Source organism: Mesoplodon mirus (assembly GCF_964341445.2).
Source record: "Mesoplodon mirus genome assembly, chromosome: 2".
Classification (NCBI taxonomy): Eukaryota; Metazoa; Chordata; class Mammalia; order Artiodactyla; family Ziphiidae; genus Mesoplodon; species Mesoplodon mirus.
The window spans coordinates 185,533,204-185,551,994 of record NC_138977.1 but is presented as its reverse complement, the minus strand read 5'-3'; the positions used below and the strand labels follow the sequence as shown (position 1 = coordinate 185,551,994).

Genomic DNA, 18,791 nt, shown 5'->3' with positions numbered 1-18,791 from the left:
AATGATCCACACAGAAAGTAAATAGCACCTACCGAATAGGTAATAATTTTATTTACTTATTTATTTTGTGTGTGTGTGTTACGCGGGCCTCTCACTGTTGTGGCCTCTCCCATTGCAGAGCACAGGCTCCGGACGCGCAGGCTCAGCGGCCATGGCTCACGGGCCCAGCTGCTCCACGGCATGTGGGATCCCCCCAGACTGGGGCACGAACCCGTGTCCCCTGCATTGGCAGGCGGACCCTCAACCACTGCGCCACCAGGGAAGCCCGGTAAATTTTAAGAATTGTAAAATCTTGTCTCAAGTACTCAACAAGTAATCTGTAACCTAGATTATTTGCTAAATTAGTGTTAGAATTATCAACTGAATACAATTATTGAATTTCCAAAGCTCTTTGTTCAAGTCAAGTACTGGTAAAGGATCAATCCTAGGGCAACCCTTGAATTCTGAAAAGGAACCATTTTGCAACATATCTTTTTTTTTTTTCATTTTCACATCTCTGAAACTGGGGTGTGTCTTAAAAATTAACAAAGTGTTTTCTCTTTGTCAATCCACTGGCATCTTTAAGATCTGATGAAATGTGACACATCCCCTGTTGTTCTTCCTGAATTTTCATGCAAAAGTCTCTTTTTCTAACTAATTTTTTCCCCCAGACTTCCTTACTACATACAATCAGTGAAATGCTTCCCAAGGACTCTGATCACATTTCAGTTGTATTAAGGAAGGTAATGCTTAAAAGAGAACAGTAAAAGCTAACCATAATTAAAAACATTGATAACTTAAGGTATGTATAAAAGGAGACTTGGAAAAACAGGCTAATTTATACACATTTGAAACTTGGACTTCAAATCTACCCTCTGGTCTCAGTGCACATGGATTCTTGTGATCTTATTTGACTCCAAGTCCCAGATAGATTATATACATCAATTAGAAGACATATATGATAAACAAGTCAAATCCAGAACACATGCTCAGATATAATCTTATGAGGGCAGGAGAAACTGGGAGGTATTCATCATTCTAGAGGTCACTGAAGCAGAATCACATCACTTGTGATGCCATCTTACGGTATCCAAACAAGTGAGTGTATTACACAATGCCGAGGGGCAGATGCTGGGTCACCACCCTAACCATTCCATGTGGGCTGCTCTGAGTTGGAGTTAAATATTGCGACTATTTCTTGAAGGAAGGCAAGTCTCAATCTGTGGCCCTCCTCCATTCCCTCTTTGAGATTAACTACGTTTCCCCTAAGTTAACATGTCACTTCCCTGTTATCTATGTCCAGTTAACTGCTTCAGGTTACCTTTGATCAGGATATACTAGTTACAACCCCACCTTCTCAAGGTAATAAATATTGCATCCATATCCCCCCCACCATTTTTCATGTATGGATATTAGTCATTGGTGGATAATTGAAATATAGTTGACTGGGCAGCCTCCTGAGCACTGCTTGGGGAATCATCAGTCATTGTTTAGAAAATCAGGGCTGCAATTAGGAGTTCATTTTATAGTAACTTCCACTCTAGTTATGTATTTCCATTCATGTTTCTCTCAACTGTTGCACAAGCTTCTTGTTTTAACTTCTTGTTTTAGCTTAACCCTTTGCGGTGTCCTAGCTCCACACCCCAAGTGAATTATATGTGCATATTTTAAGCCTGGTCATCACAAACATACTCTCCAAGCCTTCCCAAAGTTCCAAAGAGTAAATTTAATCAGAGAAGTGAGAAAATGCAGAAAGAAAGGAAAACAGTCAAGCAAGACAAAATAACAATAGTTGAGCCATTAAATAAAGTCAAGGACCTATAGTTCCTCCTGAAGGGCTATAAATAATATTCTGAGCAATGTCCTTTGAGCTGTTTTGCAGATACTGAATCTGCCACCAGGTGGAAGAAGTTAACTGTATGCTGCCCACAAGCAATTAGACCCCAGACAGGATGGAAACAGAAGGTTGACCATGTTGACTCTCGATTAACTAACCACCAATCCATCAGAAGAATGTCCACGAGCTGATCATGCACCCCACAGTCCCCCCTTCCTCACCCTGTCTTTTAAAATCTTTCCCTGAAAGCCATCAGGGAGTTTAGGCCTTTTGAGCACTAGCTGCTTGGACCCCTTGTTTGGTGCCCTGCAATAAATGGTGCACTTCCTTCACAACCCAGTGTCAGTAGATTGGCTTTATTGTGCATGGACAAGCAGACCCAAGTCTGGTTCAGTAACAATGCTGCAAAAACAAATGACTTTTTGGGGGTATATCAAATATTAAAACGAGTTAAGTCTGAAGAGAAAAATATCAGAACTCTCTCTCCTGACTCCTTTGTTTGGTTCAGAACATGGGTGGTGAAGAAATTTAAGGAAATAAGAGAGGTTCAGTGTTCAGAGACAAATTAAATACATTTAAATATATTTCAACTTCATTTAACATGTTTCAACATGGTGTAGGTACCCTACTTGGCTTTAATTTGGTGGGGGTGTCATCTGAGGTGGCAAGACCTGGAAGCACCCCAACAGACTAGCTGCACCCAGGAAAAAGAACTACTTACATTCTTGAGCAGTTGCCTTGTGGGGAGGAAGGGGAGGGGTCTCACATCCTGTAGTGTGTGGGGTGTACTGCACGAGTAGCTCTTCTCCATGTTCTTGTGAGGCCACAGGCTGTAGTACGTGTGCGCAATAACAGATTTCCATGCCCATTATATCTCCAACCACCCCCTCAACCTAAAACTAACATATTGTATAACCAGAATTTAGAGAGGGCTACTCAGGGCTGGAAGGAAATAGGAAAACACAAGGCACGTGATTTGAAGAGAAGCCAAAGTTCCAATTTCTCAGAGAATGTGAACAAAGGAAACATGTTCTGCTTGGACAAATATGAGGTTCTTGCACTTAAAAATGCTGGGAAGGATATGTAGTTCTAGTAACACTGGCTGAAGAGCAAAGTACAGACGTTTTCACTCTACCCATCTGAGGAACAAGGGCAATCAATTCACTGTGTAGCATAACAAAGTGCTTGGTAGTTAAATACTTTAAATGAATGATTTTCCAGTGAGGGAACTTATCTGAATAACTCTTACTATATCCTGAGAATATAAAAGTAAGAGTGATGTTAAAAATATTTAAGTCTTTAGAGTACAAGCATGCGATTGAAGACCTCATTTAATGGGGATCTTTCCTGTGGACCCGCTGGTGGATGTGGAGGTTGGAGCTCTGGCTGAAGCCCTTCCCACACTTGCTGCACTCGTAGGGCTTCTCTCCAGTGTGGACTCTCTGGTGGATGAGGAGTTTGGAACTCTGGCTGAATCCCTTCCCGCACTTGCCGCAGTGATAGGGCTTCTCCCCAGTGTGGACTCTGAGGTGGATGCGGAGGTCTGAGCTCTGGCTGAAGCCCTTCCCGCACTCATAGCACTGGTAAGGCTTCTCCCCCGTGTGTGAGCACCGGTGGATGTGAAGGTTTGAACTCTGACTGAAGCCCTTCCCACACTCTCCACACTTGTAGGGCCTCTCCCCTGTATGGATGCGCTGGTGGATGTGCAGGTTGGAGCGCTGACTGAAGCTCATACCACACTCCCCGCACTCATAGGGCTTCTCTCCAGTGTGCACTCGCTGGTGGATGTGCAGTTTGGAGCTCTGAGTAAAGCCCTTCCCGCACTTGTCACATTTGTAAGGCTTCTCGCCTGTGTGGACTGAGTGATGAATGAGCAGACTTGAACTCCTCGTGAAGCCCTTCCCACACTTGTCGCACTTATAAGGCTTCTCATCTGCATGGACTTCGCGGTGGATGAGGAGACTTGAGCTTCTCGTGAAGCCCTTCCCGCACTGATCACATCTGTAGGGCTTTTCTTCTGTGTGGTCCCTCTGATGAAGGACTAGCTCTGAGCGCTCACTGAAGTCCCTACCGCACTGACTACATCTGTAAAGTTTCTCAGCAGTGTGGATTTTCTCACCTGGGTGACCACCTGGGCTGGTGGTACGTATTTTCCCACAGTCATAATGGGTACAGGGCTTCTCCTCTGTATGAGCTCTCTGGTGACTACGACTGATCACCCATGATTTCCAACCACAAATGTCCTTGTGTTTACAGTCAAAGGGATCCAAGGATTCTTTCGACTGGCCAATCTGGCATATTGTCTCACCTGTGAATGAGGGCGAGACCACTTCTTTTACATCAGACACAATTTTATTTTGAAGGTTCTCTGAACAATGGTCGATGGGAGGACTTTTGCCCTCTGAGATTTCCCTCTCAGTGCTTTCTTCAGTTACAAACAGACTTTTGCTTTCCTGAGGATCTTGGGGCTCATTCTTACAGAACGTCACTGAGGAGTCCTGTGTGGCCATTTGGCTTGGGATTTTCAAAGACAAATATTCTTCACTTTCCATGTTTTTTTAAATCATCACTCTGAAGGGTCACCAAACTGCTTTTGTTTTTGGAAATATGAGAAGATGCTTCTCCCCACTTTTGACAAGGGGGACGATCTAGTTCAGGGTTCCTGTACACTGAAGATTCACAATTTAATCCTGACTCCCAGTTTTTGTACTGGCCATCTCTTCCAAAATTTGCCAGGAGGAAAGCTATTCAGGTAAGAGATAACCTAACTCCTTTCTGTTGATTCTCCACAGAATTTTCATTCAAGTCTCCTAGGGAACAAAGAGAATTCAATGATAACAAAGGGTAGATTTCAAGATTTCACAACTGCAGTGCCTAAGGTAACCAGCAAAAAGTTCAGTCTTGTCCTTATAGTCATGTCCTTTGGGTTAATGTCAGGAAGGGAGAGGGCTTGGGTACACAAGACAGAAATCTTGTCTCTGCTTTTAAGTAAAGCCAATAAAAGTATTCATATCCCAGCCCTGCAGAAGGCTATGGATCCCACATCCTTGCCACATTTCATTTCACTTTACTTCATTTTATTTTAATTAAATTTGCATTTAATTCATAATCTAATAGGTGCTGGGGATACAAAGAAGAAAATAGAAATCCTTTTGCTTGACACACTAAGAGTCTACTGGGAAGAAGGACAAATAGGTCAACAATAATACCATGTAAGTGCTACTACAGATGCATGCGCAGCCAGTCATGGGAGCACAGAGTAGGGGCATGCAGCTCAAACCTTGGGGAAGATTTCTGGGAGCAAATGTAAGGGAAAAAAAAAAAAGTGAAATGTGGAGAGAAAATATGACATGTTCAAAGGGCTTGGTGTGTACTCAGAGATCCCCTCTGAGATGTAAAGCTATTAAGGGATTACAGCTGGGAATGAAAATACTTTGACTATAAACACCATCAGAAATGAGCAAGACTTTAAGGCAGAGAGAGCTGCTGTAGTGAATCAGAAGAAAAGTGATAAGGAGGATAGTTATGGAGAGAAAGGGAGAGATTCATTCTAAATCACATGACTGACTAAACTCAAAAGGGAAAGGAGGCACCAAGCATGATCCTCAAGTTCCTTGAGTGACTTAGGTATGGGGGTACTATACCATAACATAGGGAATCAATCTCCAAGGCTGGAGTGGGGAAGGGTGACAGATAACAAACTCAGATACATGGGTCTGGAACTCCTGGGAGAGAACTGTGCTAGGAATACAGATTTTAGACTTACTGTAGACGGTCCCTGACTTACGATGGCTTAATGATTTTTCGACTTTATGGTGGTGTGAAAGCGATGTGCATTTAGTAGAAACAGTACTTTGAATTTTGATCTTTTCCTGGGCTAGCAATATGCTGGACAATACTCTCTCATGATGCTGGGCAATGGCAGCAGCCACAGCTCCAAGCAATATGCCTAGAACCATTCTGTTTTTCATTTTCAGTATAGTATGCAATAAACTTCAGGAGATATTCAACACTATTATAAAATAGGCTTTGTGTTAGATGATTTTGCCCAACCGTAGGCTAATTTAAGTGTTCTGAGCATGATTAAGGTAGGTTAGGCTAAGCTATGGTGTTCGGTAGATTAGGTGTATTAAATGCATTTTTGACTTAACACTATTTGCAATTTACAATAGGATTATGGGAATGTAACCCCATTGTAAGTCAAGGAAGATCTGTGGTATGTATGTTAGTCAAAACAATTAGCATGAAGATCCTCATATTACACTGAAATGACAAAAAAACAAAAACAAAAACACAAAAGTTTTGGAAAAAAAAGAAAGGTTGTCATCACTAGAATGCTGGGGAACTCCTAGTGATAAAGAGCAGATGGATGAGGTCTAATGGAGAAAGTAGGAAAAAAAAAACAAATGCACAGCTCAAATTATGTACAGAAAAAGCCTCCTAAAGAAGTAGGAGAAATTCTCAAGAAGTCCTAGAAATTCCAAGCTCAGAATCAACAATTATGAAGTAAGAGAGGTTTATTCTGGAAAGAGGTTTATCAAATCATGTTAAGCATTTCTAATGGCTCAACTAGTTGCTGCAGCACCACTCTCCGAACGACCCTCTTCCCCACAAAAAAATGAAATACTGGGAGGCTAAGGGTAGCGGCCTCATATAAAGCTTCAAAAACAAAATAAATTGTCTGCCAAAGAAGGACTCCTAGTAGTATTATTTGGGCTGAAGAGGGAAGCAGAAGCTGAGGTAATGCCAAACCTGTACAATGACAGGATTGAGGTACAAAAAGAAGCAACTGACTCCACATGTACCCAGGATAAAGCCTCAAGAAAACCTGTGAAGTGGAATTTCTGACAAGCAGGACACCCCAGAGCTGGAGACTGAAGCAGGGCATGTCCCAGATAACTTCCTGGCCTGAAGAGGTAACCTCAAAAAAAACATCACTCACCATCTGGATTCTTATTAGATCCATTCCAAGCCCAGTCAGCAGAGGTGTCCCCTGTAAGTAGAACACACAGGCACCAAAAAGGGTTGAGCATCAGCTGAGGATGTACACTCCAGTATCATACTGTGAACATAAGACTTTTGGGGGGGCGGGGAAAGAGAGACAATTGAGAAAACATAAGGAGACAAAGAAAAAGTAGAAAACTAACATCAATAAAGAGAGACACAAACTCAAGAAACAGTAAACAGAGGAAATAGAATTTAAAAGGTTCATAATTAAAATCCCAGAGAAATCTGAGGGGATATCACATCTAAAAAAAACGGGACAATCAGGCTTCCCTGGTGGCGCAGTGGTTGAGAGTCCGCCTGCCGATGCAGGGGACATGGGTTCGTGCCCCGGTCTGGGAAGATCCCACGTGCTGCAGAGTGGCTGGGCCCGTGGGCCATGGCTGCTGAGCCTGCGCGTCCGGAGCCTGTGCTCCGCAACGGGAGAGGCCACAACAGTGAGAGGCCCATGTACCGCAAAAAAAAAAAAAACCCCCAAAAACACACAAAAAAACAGGACAATCTAATAATAAAATATAAACACGCTGCTATGAAGAATAATTAGAATTCTTCTAAATTAATGAAAGGATTGAAAAAGATGATAATCATAATATTTAAGATCTACTATGCTCATTTGAAGCACTCAGACACTGGCTGCATGATCTTATGTGAGAGAAACTATTAGGACACCCATTCTACACCAGAAGAAACCAAGGTTGAAATGATCAAGTAACTTGTGTCATAGCTACCAGGTGTCAGGCAGTCTTGATTCTAAGGCCTGCAATCTAGATGGGCTGAAGAGCAAAACGAACATGCGGCTAAGGTGGAAGATTGAGGGGTACTCCTGGAATGAAGAGTAAAGGGTAGACAGATGCAAAGATAAAAGTCCATCTTGTAGGAGTTCGATGAATATAGTGGAGGTAGAATGAAGGGAAAGAAATGATCAAAGAACTAACAGGAAAAAGATGTTTCCTAGAATTCAAGATTCAGAGGTCACTAAATGTGAAACCTCAGGACGTCAAGGAAAAAAAACCCAAACAAACCCAGAAAATGCTAAAAGCATCCAGACAGAAAAGCCAGGTTATGTGCAAATATAAATGAGAATTATATTGACAATGAACTACTAAACAGCAATATTGTATACCTGAAGTCAACTGAGCAATATCTTCTAATTTTGGAGGTAAAGTGATTGTGAAATTAGCATTCCATTCTATACCCAGCCAATCAAACATTTCAGTGGGAGGAATAGACACTTTGTCAGATAAGAAAGTATTTAAACAATTACTGAAACAATTATTCAGCAATGTACTGTAGCAAAAAATTTTTTAATTACTTTAAGAATAAGATGATATACAATAAATAGCAGTGAGCAAAGAAGACAAGAAAACAGACAAGCTGAATCAATCGTTGATATATAAAAGAAAACAATAATTAACCAAATCAACCAAAACTCTGTAAAACAGAATGGAAAGGAAAAAACCCCAAATAAAATATATTTTAAAAAGCAAGTATTAGTTTTAGGAAAGGGAAAAAACAAACAAAAGAAGGAGCTGTAATCATAGTATACTATTTGACTCTGCAGGAACAAGAATTATGAAGTCAAAGCAACTAAGCATTAATCACTGATGCGACTGACAAATTCTTGGAAAAATGGGCATGTTGGGAGAAATAATGTAAAAGAGCTAAATCCTCATCTAAGACGTAAAGAAGTCAATATAAAATATCAAATATCGATAAACTGAAAAAAATTGCAGTATACCATAATATAATAAATTCAAATTAAAACTATAATGAGGTGCCATTTTCTACCTGTTAACACTGGAAAAAACCCAAAGCATGGTGACACAGCTTGTAAGTGTAAATTGGTATCACCCCCCCCCCGAAGAACATGTTAACAATTATGTATCAAAATCACAAATGCATGCACTCAGCAGTCCAGCTTGGGGGTTGCTTTCTTCAGATTTCCTGGCACAGTTGTGAAGTGATACTTGCTCAAGATTTAGTCACTGCAGACAGTTTGTGACAGCAAATGACCAGAACCTGGGTAGAGTGGACTCAGGGACATGAAAGAAAGTTTTCACTGTGCACCTTTTCATTTGTTTTTATTTTTATAGTATAACTTTAATCATTTAAAAACATTTACAAAAAAAAACCCCACAGCATTTAGTACATTTGCAAATCTTTTCTTTGCTACTCATGTATAATTTGTTGTCTGCCCTTCTCCAGCTTGTCCAAAATCCTCAGTGTACATTTTTTCCCGGCTTTTTTAGGCATAACTGCAAGTAACATTGTGCATATTTTAATGCTTCTTTTCTTAACCATGTGAGTGCATTTATTCTTTAAAAAAAGGAAAATAAGTAACTGCATGAGCATATTTGTAAATATGAAGGCAAACACCATAAGGAACAAGTGAAAGGATTCAAACTGAGTGCTTTGAGAAGCCACTCTGTGGCATGAAGAGCGGCAGAGCAGGGAGACTGGTTTGTATTATAAGCCTTTCAATAGGATTTGTTTTACCTAGGTGAATGTATTACTTTTTGTGCACAGTTTGCAAAGTTTAAAAGTAGTGGCAAAAAGAAAATGGAAAAAAATAACACCGAGAAAAGCTGTGCAGTTTGGAGCAGTTAAATCAGGAGGTGGGCTGAAGTTATTAAATGGTCAAAGGACACTGCTTCAACATCCTTGCTGTACAATACTTGGGAACGGCTGCAGAAATGACAGGTCTATGAAAATCAGTGGAGAAGGAACTGTATTAATGGTAGGTTTTATAAGCAGTAGTGAAATCTTGTGATAACTGTTTTTTAAAATATTTAAATATTATCAAGAATGAGTATGTAATAGTAGAAGAAAATGCTGACGTAATGAGAAAAGGGGTCCTTTTAAAGGGAGTTAATATGACGTAACAAAGACCTCTAAGACATATGATGTAAAACACCCAGTTGAAAAATACATACAGTATAACCTCATAAAATTTTAACAAGTATTTGTAAAATGCATACATGGAGAACACAGAAAAAACAGATACACAAGCTATTATTAGTGATTTTACTTCATCATCTTCATCTGTGTTCTTTGAATTTTGTGATTTTTATATCTTACTTGCATAAAAAAAAGTTGGATAACTATGTTCAATTTTATATCAAAGAAAAAGGAAAACCTAGAGCAGAGCTTGAAACTGTAAGCATAGATCCTACCTCACTTTTGCCTCTCTGCAAACCAGTCTATAAAGCAGTCCCAGTGATCCTGGGTAAATCAGTTCATACCATTTCATTGTTCTAATGGCTTCTCACTGAACTCAACACAAATTCACATTTTTTACCCATGCCTTTAATGCCATGAATGAGCCAAGGCCCCACTCTATTCTTCCCAGATGCTCCCTGTATTCTAGCCACACTCCTTCTTTTAGGTCTTCGGGTCTTCCCTCGCACTATTCTCTTGCCTGGAATATTCTTCCCCTACCCAGTCACCTGTTTAATGCCCATTAATCCTTTGGAACTCAGTTTAAATATCACTTCAGAAGCTTTCCTTGAAACTCTCAACAATAGATACTTCACCCTTGTCCCATCCCATGCCTTCATTCTCTCAGAGCACAATTCTCTGTCCTTCATAGGACTTACTGAATTTATTTATAGTAACTTACTGTGTTTACCATAATGTCTCTTTTACAAGACTGTAAGACATATTTCTTTGCTGCTAAACTCTACAGCAGTCAATTTTAAAATCTTGACTATGTACATATAGCAGTGGAAGTATTAGATACATTGCTTTCCCTCCAGAAACCTGGCTGGGAACAAGAAAATAAATCAGACTTGCAGATCCAATGGTTAAAATAAAACCATATAAAATAATATGTAACAGGTCTGAGCCTGTGTGAGATATAAATTGAAAGTTCTGAGAAAAGAAGGAGGTTGAAAGGGAGGGGTGGTCAAAGATTTCACACAGGTAATGGAGTTCAAATAAAATTTTAATGGACAAAAGTAACCAGAAACCAGAGCATGGTAATCAAAGGTCCCAGAACAAGGAAGCATAAAGGACCTCCGGGAAACAGGCTTAGCTGGAAAGGAGGGTGACATTGGGGCAGCAGAGAATAATGCTCTATAGGTAAAAGTAGGGCATGAAGGGCCTTGAAAGCCAGGTGGGGAGTTTAGAGGCTTTACACCAGGAACTAAAGGTAAAGGGCATAGAGAATTCTCCATTATATAATGATCTTCAACTTGCTCCAACTGAGAGAGCACATCTGAGAAACACACAGGGATTGGGTGACTGTGTGGGGGGAAAAAAAAAAATTCAGTCCCAAACTCTGGCTTGTAAGTGATGGACCAGGTATGGTTTCTTGGACAACTCAGTAAGGTTACCATTCTCCAATTCTTACCAAGTAAAGTTCTTTAGCTGCTTCGAATAATCAGAAACATCCTTTTCACCCAAAAAGAAATTAGGAAACGAATTCCTGAACTACAGCTCCCGGGGCCCAAGCCCAAATGATATTTAAAATTGAAGAAACAGAGACTCCAGTGCACTGGTGTCCAGGTTCACGTTCTTACCCACTGAGACCAAGTGACTGTCGTTTTCCAGGATCACAGCTACGTGCAGCTTCCTCTGAGCAGGGTCCAGCAACCCCACTCCTCCTCGGTGAAATCCACAGAGACATCCTTGAAGGTTACTGGTTCCTAAAAGATTAAGCACATTCCTCCTCAACTGACAACCATCTGCACAAATGCCCCAGAAGGAAGGTGAGGTTGGGAGCACTGGAAGAGGGGAGAAGGGTACAGAGGAAGTGTGCAGTTCAAGGATCGGGGTGATCCAAGTTTGGATGGAAAACCTTTCCATTCTCATCTCCTTTGCTACTTCCTTCCCAATACTTCCCCTCCTGCCCACAACTCACCCAAGCTCAAGCTATCCAACTACTGAATCTCTCCTTATCAGTGTCACCTCATGGTCACTGCTGAGTTGTCCTTTCCGCCCCATTCCTACTGTTATCCTGACAACCTCAACACTCATGAGAACAAATTACCCAACATGCTAACCTCACATTTCTTAATCTCTCTCTCTCTTTTTTTTTGGCTGCGTTGGGTCTTCGTTGCTGCAGGCAGGCTTTCTCTAGTTGCAGCAAGCAGGGGCTACTCTTCGTTGCAGTGTGCGGGCTTCTCATTGCAGTGGCTTCTCTTGTTGCAGAGCATGGGCTCTAGGCACGCGGGCTTCAGTAGTTGTGGCGCGCAGGCTCAGTAGTTGTGGAGCACGGGCTTCGTTTCTCCGCGGCATGTGGGATCTTCCCGGACCAGGGCTCAAACCCATGTCCCCTGCACTGGCAGGCGGATTCTTAACCACGCCACCACCAGGGAAGTCCTTCTTAATCTCTTTAATGCCAATGACCTCTGCCTCAACAATCATAATTAGGGCCATTTCACTATTTGGACCACTGTTCCTTTGAAATATCTCAAAATTCACACCTTAAAAACATCTTCCTATTTTTTTCTCCTCTTCCTCCTCCATGACATCTGCTTTATCAAGATCACCATCCTTTGATCCTTCCTCTTTTTTCCTCTCAGCCAAAGTACACTTCTGATCTCAATTTTTTCCCTAGTCATATAAATCATATGTCCTTTCTTCTTCTAAACTAAGTAGTTGACCATTCCTGGAAGAAATAAAAATAGCACATTTACACACAACCAAAAAATATTCTCCTTAGGTATTCCCATGTATCTCTAGCCCTAACCTTTCTCCTCAACTCCAGGCTCCAATTTCTCACCTACATCTACACTTGGATGGCTAAAAGGCACTTAAGACTCACCAAGCTCCAAACAGAATTCTTGCTCCCAACAATCTCCATCAGTATCTGGTCTTCCCTTGCTGTCCCCATTTTAGTAAAGAGCCACACGACGCACCCAATGGCTCAAGCCAAAATCCTGGAAGTCATTTTGATTCTCTTCTCACTTCCGCATATTTTATCCATCACCAAGTCCTCTCAACTCTGCCTCTAAAACATATCTGAAGCTACCCATTTTTCACCTTGCACTGTTATCATTACAAGTCCCAGCCTTCATTAACTCTCCACCTGCACTAACCTCCTAAATTTGTATCTCTTGCTCCCCCACGTGACGGATTTTCCACACAGCAGCCTGGGTGATCTTTCAAAACACATACCACTCAAGGCATGAAACTCCCCAAAGGCGTTTCCATGGACACCGAGTAAAATCCAGGCTCTTCATCTTGGCCTGCAAGGCCTTGCAGACTGGGGTCCTGTCAATTCTCCAATCTCAGCCTGAGTCCTTCCTCCCTCACAAGTCACCTGGCCCCTGTGACCACATCAAACTCATCCCACTTATGGCCTTTGCAGTGGCTATCCCCTCTGCACAGAATGTTCTTTCTCTACATCATTCAGATATCAGTCGAACTGCTGCCACCTCAGAGAAGCACTTCCATGACTGACTAATCCATGGGAGCGTCCAGTAACAATCACTTCTCCCTGTTTTATTATCTTTATACTTATGCCTTATCTCATTTTCTAATCTATACATTTTCTTTCTTATTTACAGTCTGTCTCTCCCTATTAAGTTCCCCAAGAACAGAGGCTGCCTGATTTGTTCATGGCTGCATCCCCAAGGGCTCAAGCAGGGCCTGGTATGTAAAAAGAGTCCAAGTACTTATTTAGTTAACCTCACAGTGAGTCTGGTTCCCTTCAAGGTTCTATTGATGGAGCAACACTTCTTGAACTACCTCTGGTGAAGGACCAGTTTCTTTTAAGATTTTTCTAACGTCACAGACGTATTTTTTAAAATACAATTTAAAAAAAGTTACTAGAAAATAAGAATGCAGACATATAAAATACCAATGCCAATTTTTAAAATTAGATTCAACAGATATAAAATTAAAAAAACCTCTCAATTTCTGTCCTTGTATCTTTTTTTTTTTTTTTTTTTTTTTTTTGCGGTACGCAGGCCTCTCACTGTTGTGGCCTCTCCCGTTGCGGAGCACAGGCTCCAGACGTGCAGGCTCCGCAGCATGTGGGATCTTCCCGGACTGGGGCACGAACCCATGTCCCCTGCATCGGCAGGCGGACTCTCAACCACTGCACCACGAGGGAAGCCCTGTCCTTATATCTTTATAGACTGGTAACAAGCAGTTTGTTGGCTGGCACCAGTCTGCAGGCCACACTCTGAAAAGCAGAGGATGGAATATACACAAAACAACTGAGAGCCAGTGAAGCCCAAAGCAGCGGTTCAACTTGGGGCCAGGGGAGTACCCAGTAACCTTCAGAAGTGCTGACACCACAGGCCTCAGCCTGAAGGGGCACCACCCACACCCTCCTCAGGAAACTGAGGACAACCAGGTCCCCCGGCAGGAGTGACCACCCCACTAGTCACCAAAGGAGAAGCAGCTGTTTCTTCCCAAGCTCTCCTCTAAAGGTCACAGTCTCCACTGTGTCTGAGGAAGAGGGATGAGGTTGGACTAGAGAAGGCTGCAAGGCCCTGTGCAAAGGTGGGACAAAGAAGCAGCAGCAGCAGAGGCTTTGGCCTTAGAGGCATAAACACACCTGTTAGGAAAACAGGGCTGGGGAGTATCAGCAGTCAGATTAGCTACTCCTCTTTTGGACTTTTTCTTTTCAGAGACAAAAGGTTTCTTTCTGTCCATGGCTAACCTCTCCTTGCATATTCCAGATGGAATCCTTTCTTCCCTTCTGAGATTCAAGTCCATCAATGATCTTTCTTCTATTTTTTAATCCATCTTCCACCTTGTCATCTGAGATGTCTAAGACTCCTTTCGTACCTTAACCATAATCAAACCACTTCTTGTCAATTCTGTCTCCTAAATCTCCCTCCAGAATGTTACTTCTTCTTATCTCTGCTCCTACTATTCTAGGAAAGGCCCTCATTTCTTAGCTAGGCCACAATAACTCTTTACCAAATCTTCAAAATACAAGTTTTGTCATGTTTCAATCCAAGGATCGGACAGTCAAGAGTTATTAATTTTTTAAGATCCCACATATAAAGTGGTAGGGAGAATTCCATGCTGAAAACAGAAAGGATATGTTGATGGACTACCAACTTTGTAGTAGGCTGAAAATTCCAAGATGAGAAATGGTATGACAGTGGACCAAATTAGAGGACTCAGTGTTTCAGGGGAAAGGAAAAAGAGGAAACAGTGGTCTTGCTAAAGCAAGACAAAGTTGGAAATGAAAGCATCTGAATAATGAATAATCTCCCCAGGTACCAGTGGAACTATTCAGTCACCCCAAGGTGGAACTTGTGCTTCCTGTGGGAGAATGGACTCAGTATCCTGAAGGCCAACCAAAGTATAAGGCTACAGGACAGTAGTTTCTGTACTAATGTAAATGTCAAACTCCTCGAAACTACATGTATCACATAGCTTAGCACTTCCTTTCCAGAGCCCACCCCTGCTAGATCCAACAATTTACGTAGGGGCAGGAAACAGTGATCCAGAAGGCAGTGATGGGCAGGAGCTGTCATCACCCTGGATTACCTGTAGTCATCCGAATGTCATGCTCTAGTCTAGAAGAGCCCTTTACATGTTGCTCCTGCCCTGACTTATATTTCTCCCATCGTCCCATCCATTTCAGTTTCAGGACAATCAACAACCTCCTTTCTGAAGCATAAGGATATGTTAAATGTCTCCTTCTCAAAGATCTCACAGTATCTTGCATATACCTCTACTATAGCTATTAAATTTGTCTCCCAAATTGGCTATAAAATTCTCAGGGATAGGGGCAACACTCAACTAATCTTCAAATCCTCAGCAACTAGCACAACTGACTCAAAATCTAAATGGTAAATATTTATAAATTCACATTCAATTTAAATAATGAAATAAGAGAAAACTTGAGATCATCAAACTCAGCACTCTCATTTTAAAGATGAGAAAACTAAGGTTCATAACTGTGAAGTGACTTATCCAAGGTCACAGAGGGAGAGGGGGGTTAAATGGGACTCCTGCCTTTCAGCAGACTCAAAGACAACTCCTGGTACACAGAAAACAATAAGTACTAGTGGAATGAAGTCCTTTCTTTAAATTCAAAAAATTATTAACATATGCCAGAATCTCAAAATTTCACTATACTAGCAATCCCCAACTTCATCACTGTGAATAATCTTCATTAGGGAAGAGACAGAAGAGAAGGAAAATAAAAAGAGCACAGGGTCTTACTTAGGTCAATCTTGGCTGACGTTCTCAATTATTTTCAAGGCACAGAGATGTCATGCTTTCAGTACCTTGAAGCAGCTTACTGTCCTCTAAACAAACCAATTTTTATAAGAGCTCATGCTGTCTTCCTATGGATGTGAGGATTGTTTTTGCCAAGCAAAAAGATGGTCTTACTGGTGGTGGTGTTAAGAACTAATTTTTTTTTTTCCTTAAAATCCAGCCTGTACACCTGAAACATGGTAAATCAACTATACTTCAATTAAAAAAAAATAATGTCATCTAACTATAAAAAAAAATCCAGCCTGATATTTTATTCAAATCACTTCTGGTGTGATGACCTGTTTAGTTACAGAGAAGAAACAGCATGGAGTTAGAAAACATGGGGTTTACTTCTCACTTTGCTGCTCACTGCAATAAGAGAAATGGTGCTTCCCCTCAGCTCCCTGAGAATTAGGGCTCTCCTCTGTAAGAGGATGGCACCAAGGCAGAGAAGGGGCTGGCTGACCCTTTCCTTTTCCAACATTCTATAATACTAAGTGTCAGTCTTGACGTAACTTTCTAGAAATGGTTTTGTGGAGACAAATGAGAAATTGTTTTTTAAAAAAGTGCTACTTTTTAAAAGTAATTCAACAGTTTACTGTACCAATTAAACATGTAGATATGTTGGTAAAGGGAACAAAACAACCAGAGCACACAAGATGAGCAACCCATCTTATCTACCTTAGTGATGTTCATATCAAGTATGTAGAGAAGTATTGCACAATAAATGCAATAAATCTTTGGATGTACAAAAGGTCAAAGGGATAAAAAAGTGAAATTCTCCTTTTAGTAGGTCTAGGGGAATGGTGCCTAGGAACCTTTAATTCTTAAAAGAACACCACAGATAATTCTGATGCACAGCCTGGTTGAGGAGCATTTCTGGGAGTGCTATGGTAATTACGGTGTTGTTATGTAACAAATTTTCTCATGTCTTTAACTCATTCAGGTTTAATAAATGATTATTGGTAATGTGCGTACCTTTTTTCATATACATCACCTGCTCATGAAGAAAAGCACCATAGTTTATAATTCTATTTGTTTTCCTGAGACCACTTAGCACTGGACTGAGCATGTAACAGCTCTGAATGACTTTCAATGTGCGTGAAATGCCTGGCAGGAAAAGGCATGCTTTGAGAGACAGGACCAGACAAAGATGCTGTGTGGAGTCTTTCAATAAAAGAGCATAGCCCAGTACTCTGGGGAGTGGGCCAAATTCATGGAAGCAGAGTAGTTCACTGAAAACTGAGGTGGAATTTAGAGTCAGCAGATTATCTGCGCAGACTCTGGTGACATCATTTGACAGCTATATGCTCTTAGTATCTTAATGTTCCTACACCCATATTTTTAAAATACTGTATGTCTCACGCTGAAGTTGGACAATAAATAAAAAAACCACACAACCAAGACAGGACCTGACACCAGATACGCACTCAATTAATGCTGATGTCCTTCCCAAGAAAGAAAGGTTATTTCCATTCTCAGAAAAGAGAAATCCCAACTCACCTGGAACTTGGTCATTTCCTCCTCTCAAGAAGGATAGATTCCTGAAAAAGTAGAGTTAGGGAAAGCGAAAAAACCATGAAAATCAAGTCCACCTTGCAGGACATAGACTAAGCAGTCCAGCAAGACTGTAGGAAAAAAGTTAATCAGCTCCTGCTACCTTCACACACCCTCTCCTGGGGTGCCTTTCCTGTCTCTCTCCAAGCTGCACCTCCCTCGCCTCTCTCCACTAGGCTTTGGACCAAACAGGCCAAGCCTCCCCCGCAAACCCATAAGGGTAAGAAAATCCCACTGGCCCCAGCAGCTCTAAGATGTGCCCGTTTCCCGAGGCTTTGCGATTTTTGCCCTAACGTTCTAGGTTAGAGCAGTAGGAGCTCTCCGGTCGGATGTGTCGCCTCTCGGCAGAGATTTCGGCTGCCCGAGACGCCTGAAGGCCTGACTCGTTTCTGGGGTGCGGGGGCTCTGACGCAATCTCTTTTCAGCGAGGACAGGGCTGTGGGGACGGAAACTTCGGTCTCTCACAGGAGCCCCTCTCGGTCCCCTAACGTCCACCGAAATCCTCCTTCGAATAAGGCCAGTCACCGGCGCGGAAAAGGCCGGTGTGGCCAACTGCGAAGCTCCCAGGCCGGCCAAGGCCGGAGCTCAGGCAGGCGAGAGGAGGGCCTCTCGGAGCCGCGGCCGGCTTAGCGCTAAGGGCCGCCTGGTCTCAGGTGACCGCGGCCAGGACCGGGGAACGCAGCGGCGGTCGCGGCGAGCGAACACACGTGCGGCCCGTGCTCGCACCTCCGCCAGGACGCGCGCCCTCCCACGGCCGCCCGCCAGGCTTCCGGGCGGCCCAGCACCTCCCCCGCGGCACTCCCACAACTCGACCGCCAGACGCTTCTCTGCAGGCCGCGCGGATTGCGCGAGCGACCATACCGCTCTCACCTCCCACGTGGAATCCGACACCTGGAAGCACAGGATTCGCTATACGGCCCCGCTCCATCGCCTACAGCCCCGAACTACAGGTCCCAGAAAGCAGCGGGTGGGCCACGCCCACTTCCGGCGTCGACCCTGAGGCTTCGCGAGGCGCTGAGCCCAAGGGCAGGGTTTCGTCCAATGCGGAGTGCTCTTCACAGTTTATGAGGCCTGCGGCTAGGTACTTCAGGTTGTTCTCCTGGTTTTTATTGCAAACGCGTAAGAATTATATTAGGAATGCCCATTAAAGTGTGTTTCGTTTTGGTAAAGTGCTACTGGGGGAAAAGAACGTAAAATATCACCCGTAATTTCACTTTACCTTAAAAAATATTCTGGAATG

The 18,791-nt window shown here is 42.4% G+C and overlaps 1 protein-coding gene across 11 annotated transcripts; it reads right to left on the bottom strand.

Annotated features, from left to right (window-relative positions):
• Positions 1-1,685: 1,685 nt before the first annotated feature.
• ZNF239 (zinc finger protein 239) lies at positions 1,686-18,500 on the bottom strand. 11 transcript variants are annotated; one of them, XM_082610064.1, is made up of 6 exons: positions 18,422-18,500; positions 17,498-17,538; positions 12,247-12,431; positions 11,341-11,466; positions 6,759-6,892; positions 1,686-4,626 (listed from the first exon to the last, which is right to left on the bottom strand). In XM_082610064.1, the coding sequence occupies exon 6, from the start codon at positions 4,366-4,368 to the stop codon at positions 3,148-3,150; it is 1,221 nt and encodes a 406-aa protein (XP_082466190.1). In that variant the 5' UTR covers positions 4,369-4,626; positions 6,759-6,892; positions 11,341-11,466; positions 12,247-12,431; positions 17,498-17,538; positions 18,422-18,500; the 3' UTR covers positions 1,686-3,147. The 11 variants fall into 11 exon arrangements, with proteins under 11 accessions (XP_082466190.1, XP_082466191.1, XP_082466195.1 ...); XM_082610065.1 differs by lacking the exon at positions 12,247-12,431; XM_082610069.1 differs by lacking the exon at positions 17,498-17,538 and having other exon boundaries at positions 18,422-18,438.
• Between the last annotated feature and the right edge of the window lie 291 nt (positions 18,501-18,791).

Bases quoted from the DNA above. Each gene is read 5' to 3' on its own strand.
- ZNF239 (XM_082610064.1), bottom strand. From the start codon at position 4,368: ATGGAAAGTGAAGAATATTTGTCTTTGAAAATCCCAAGCCAAATGGCC.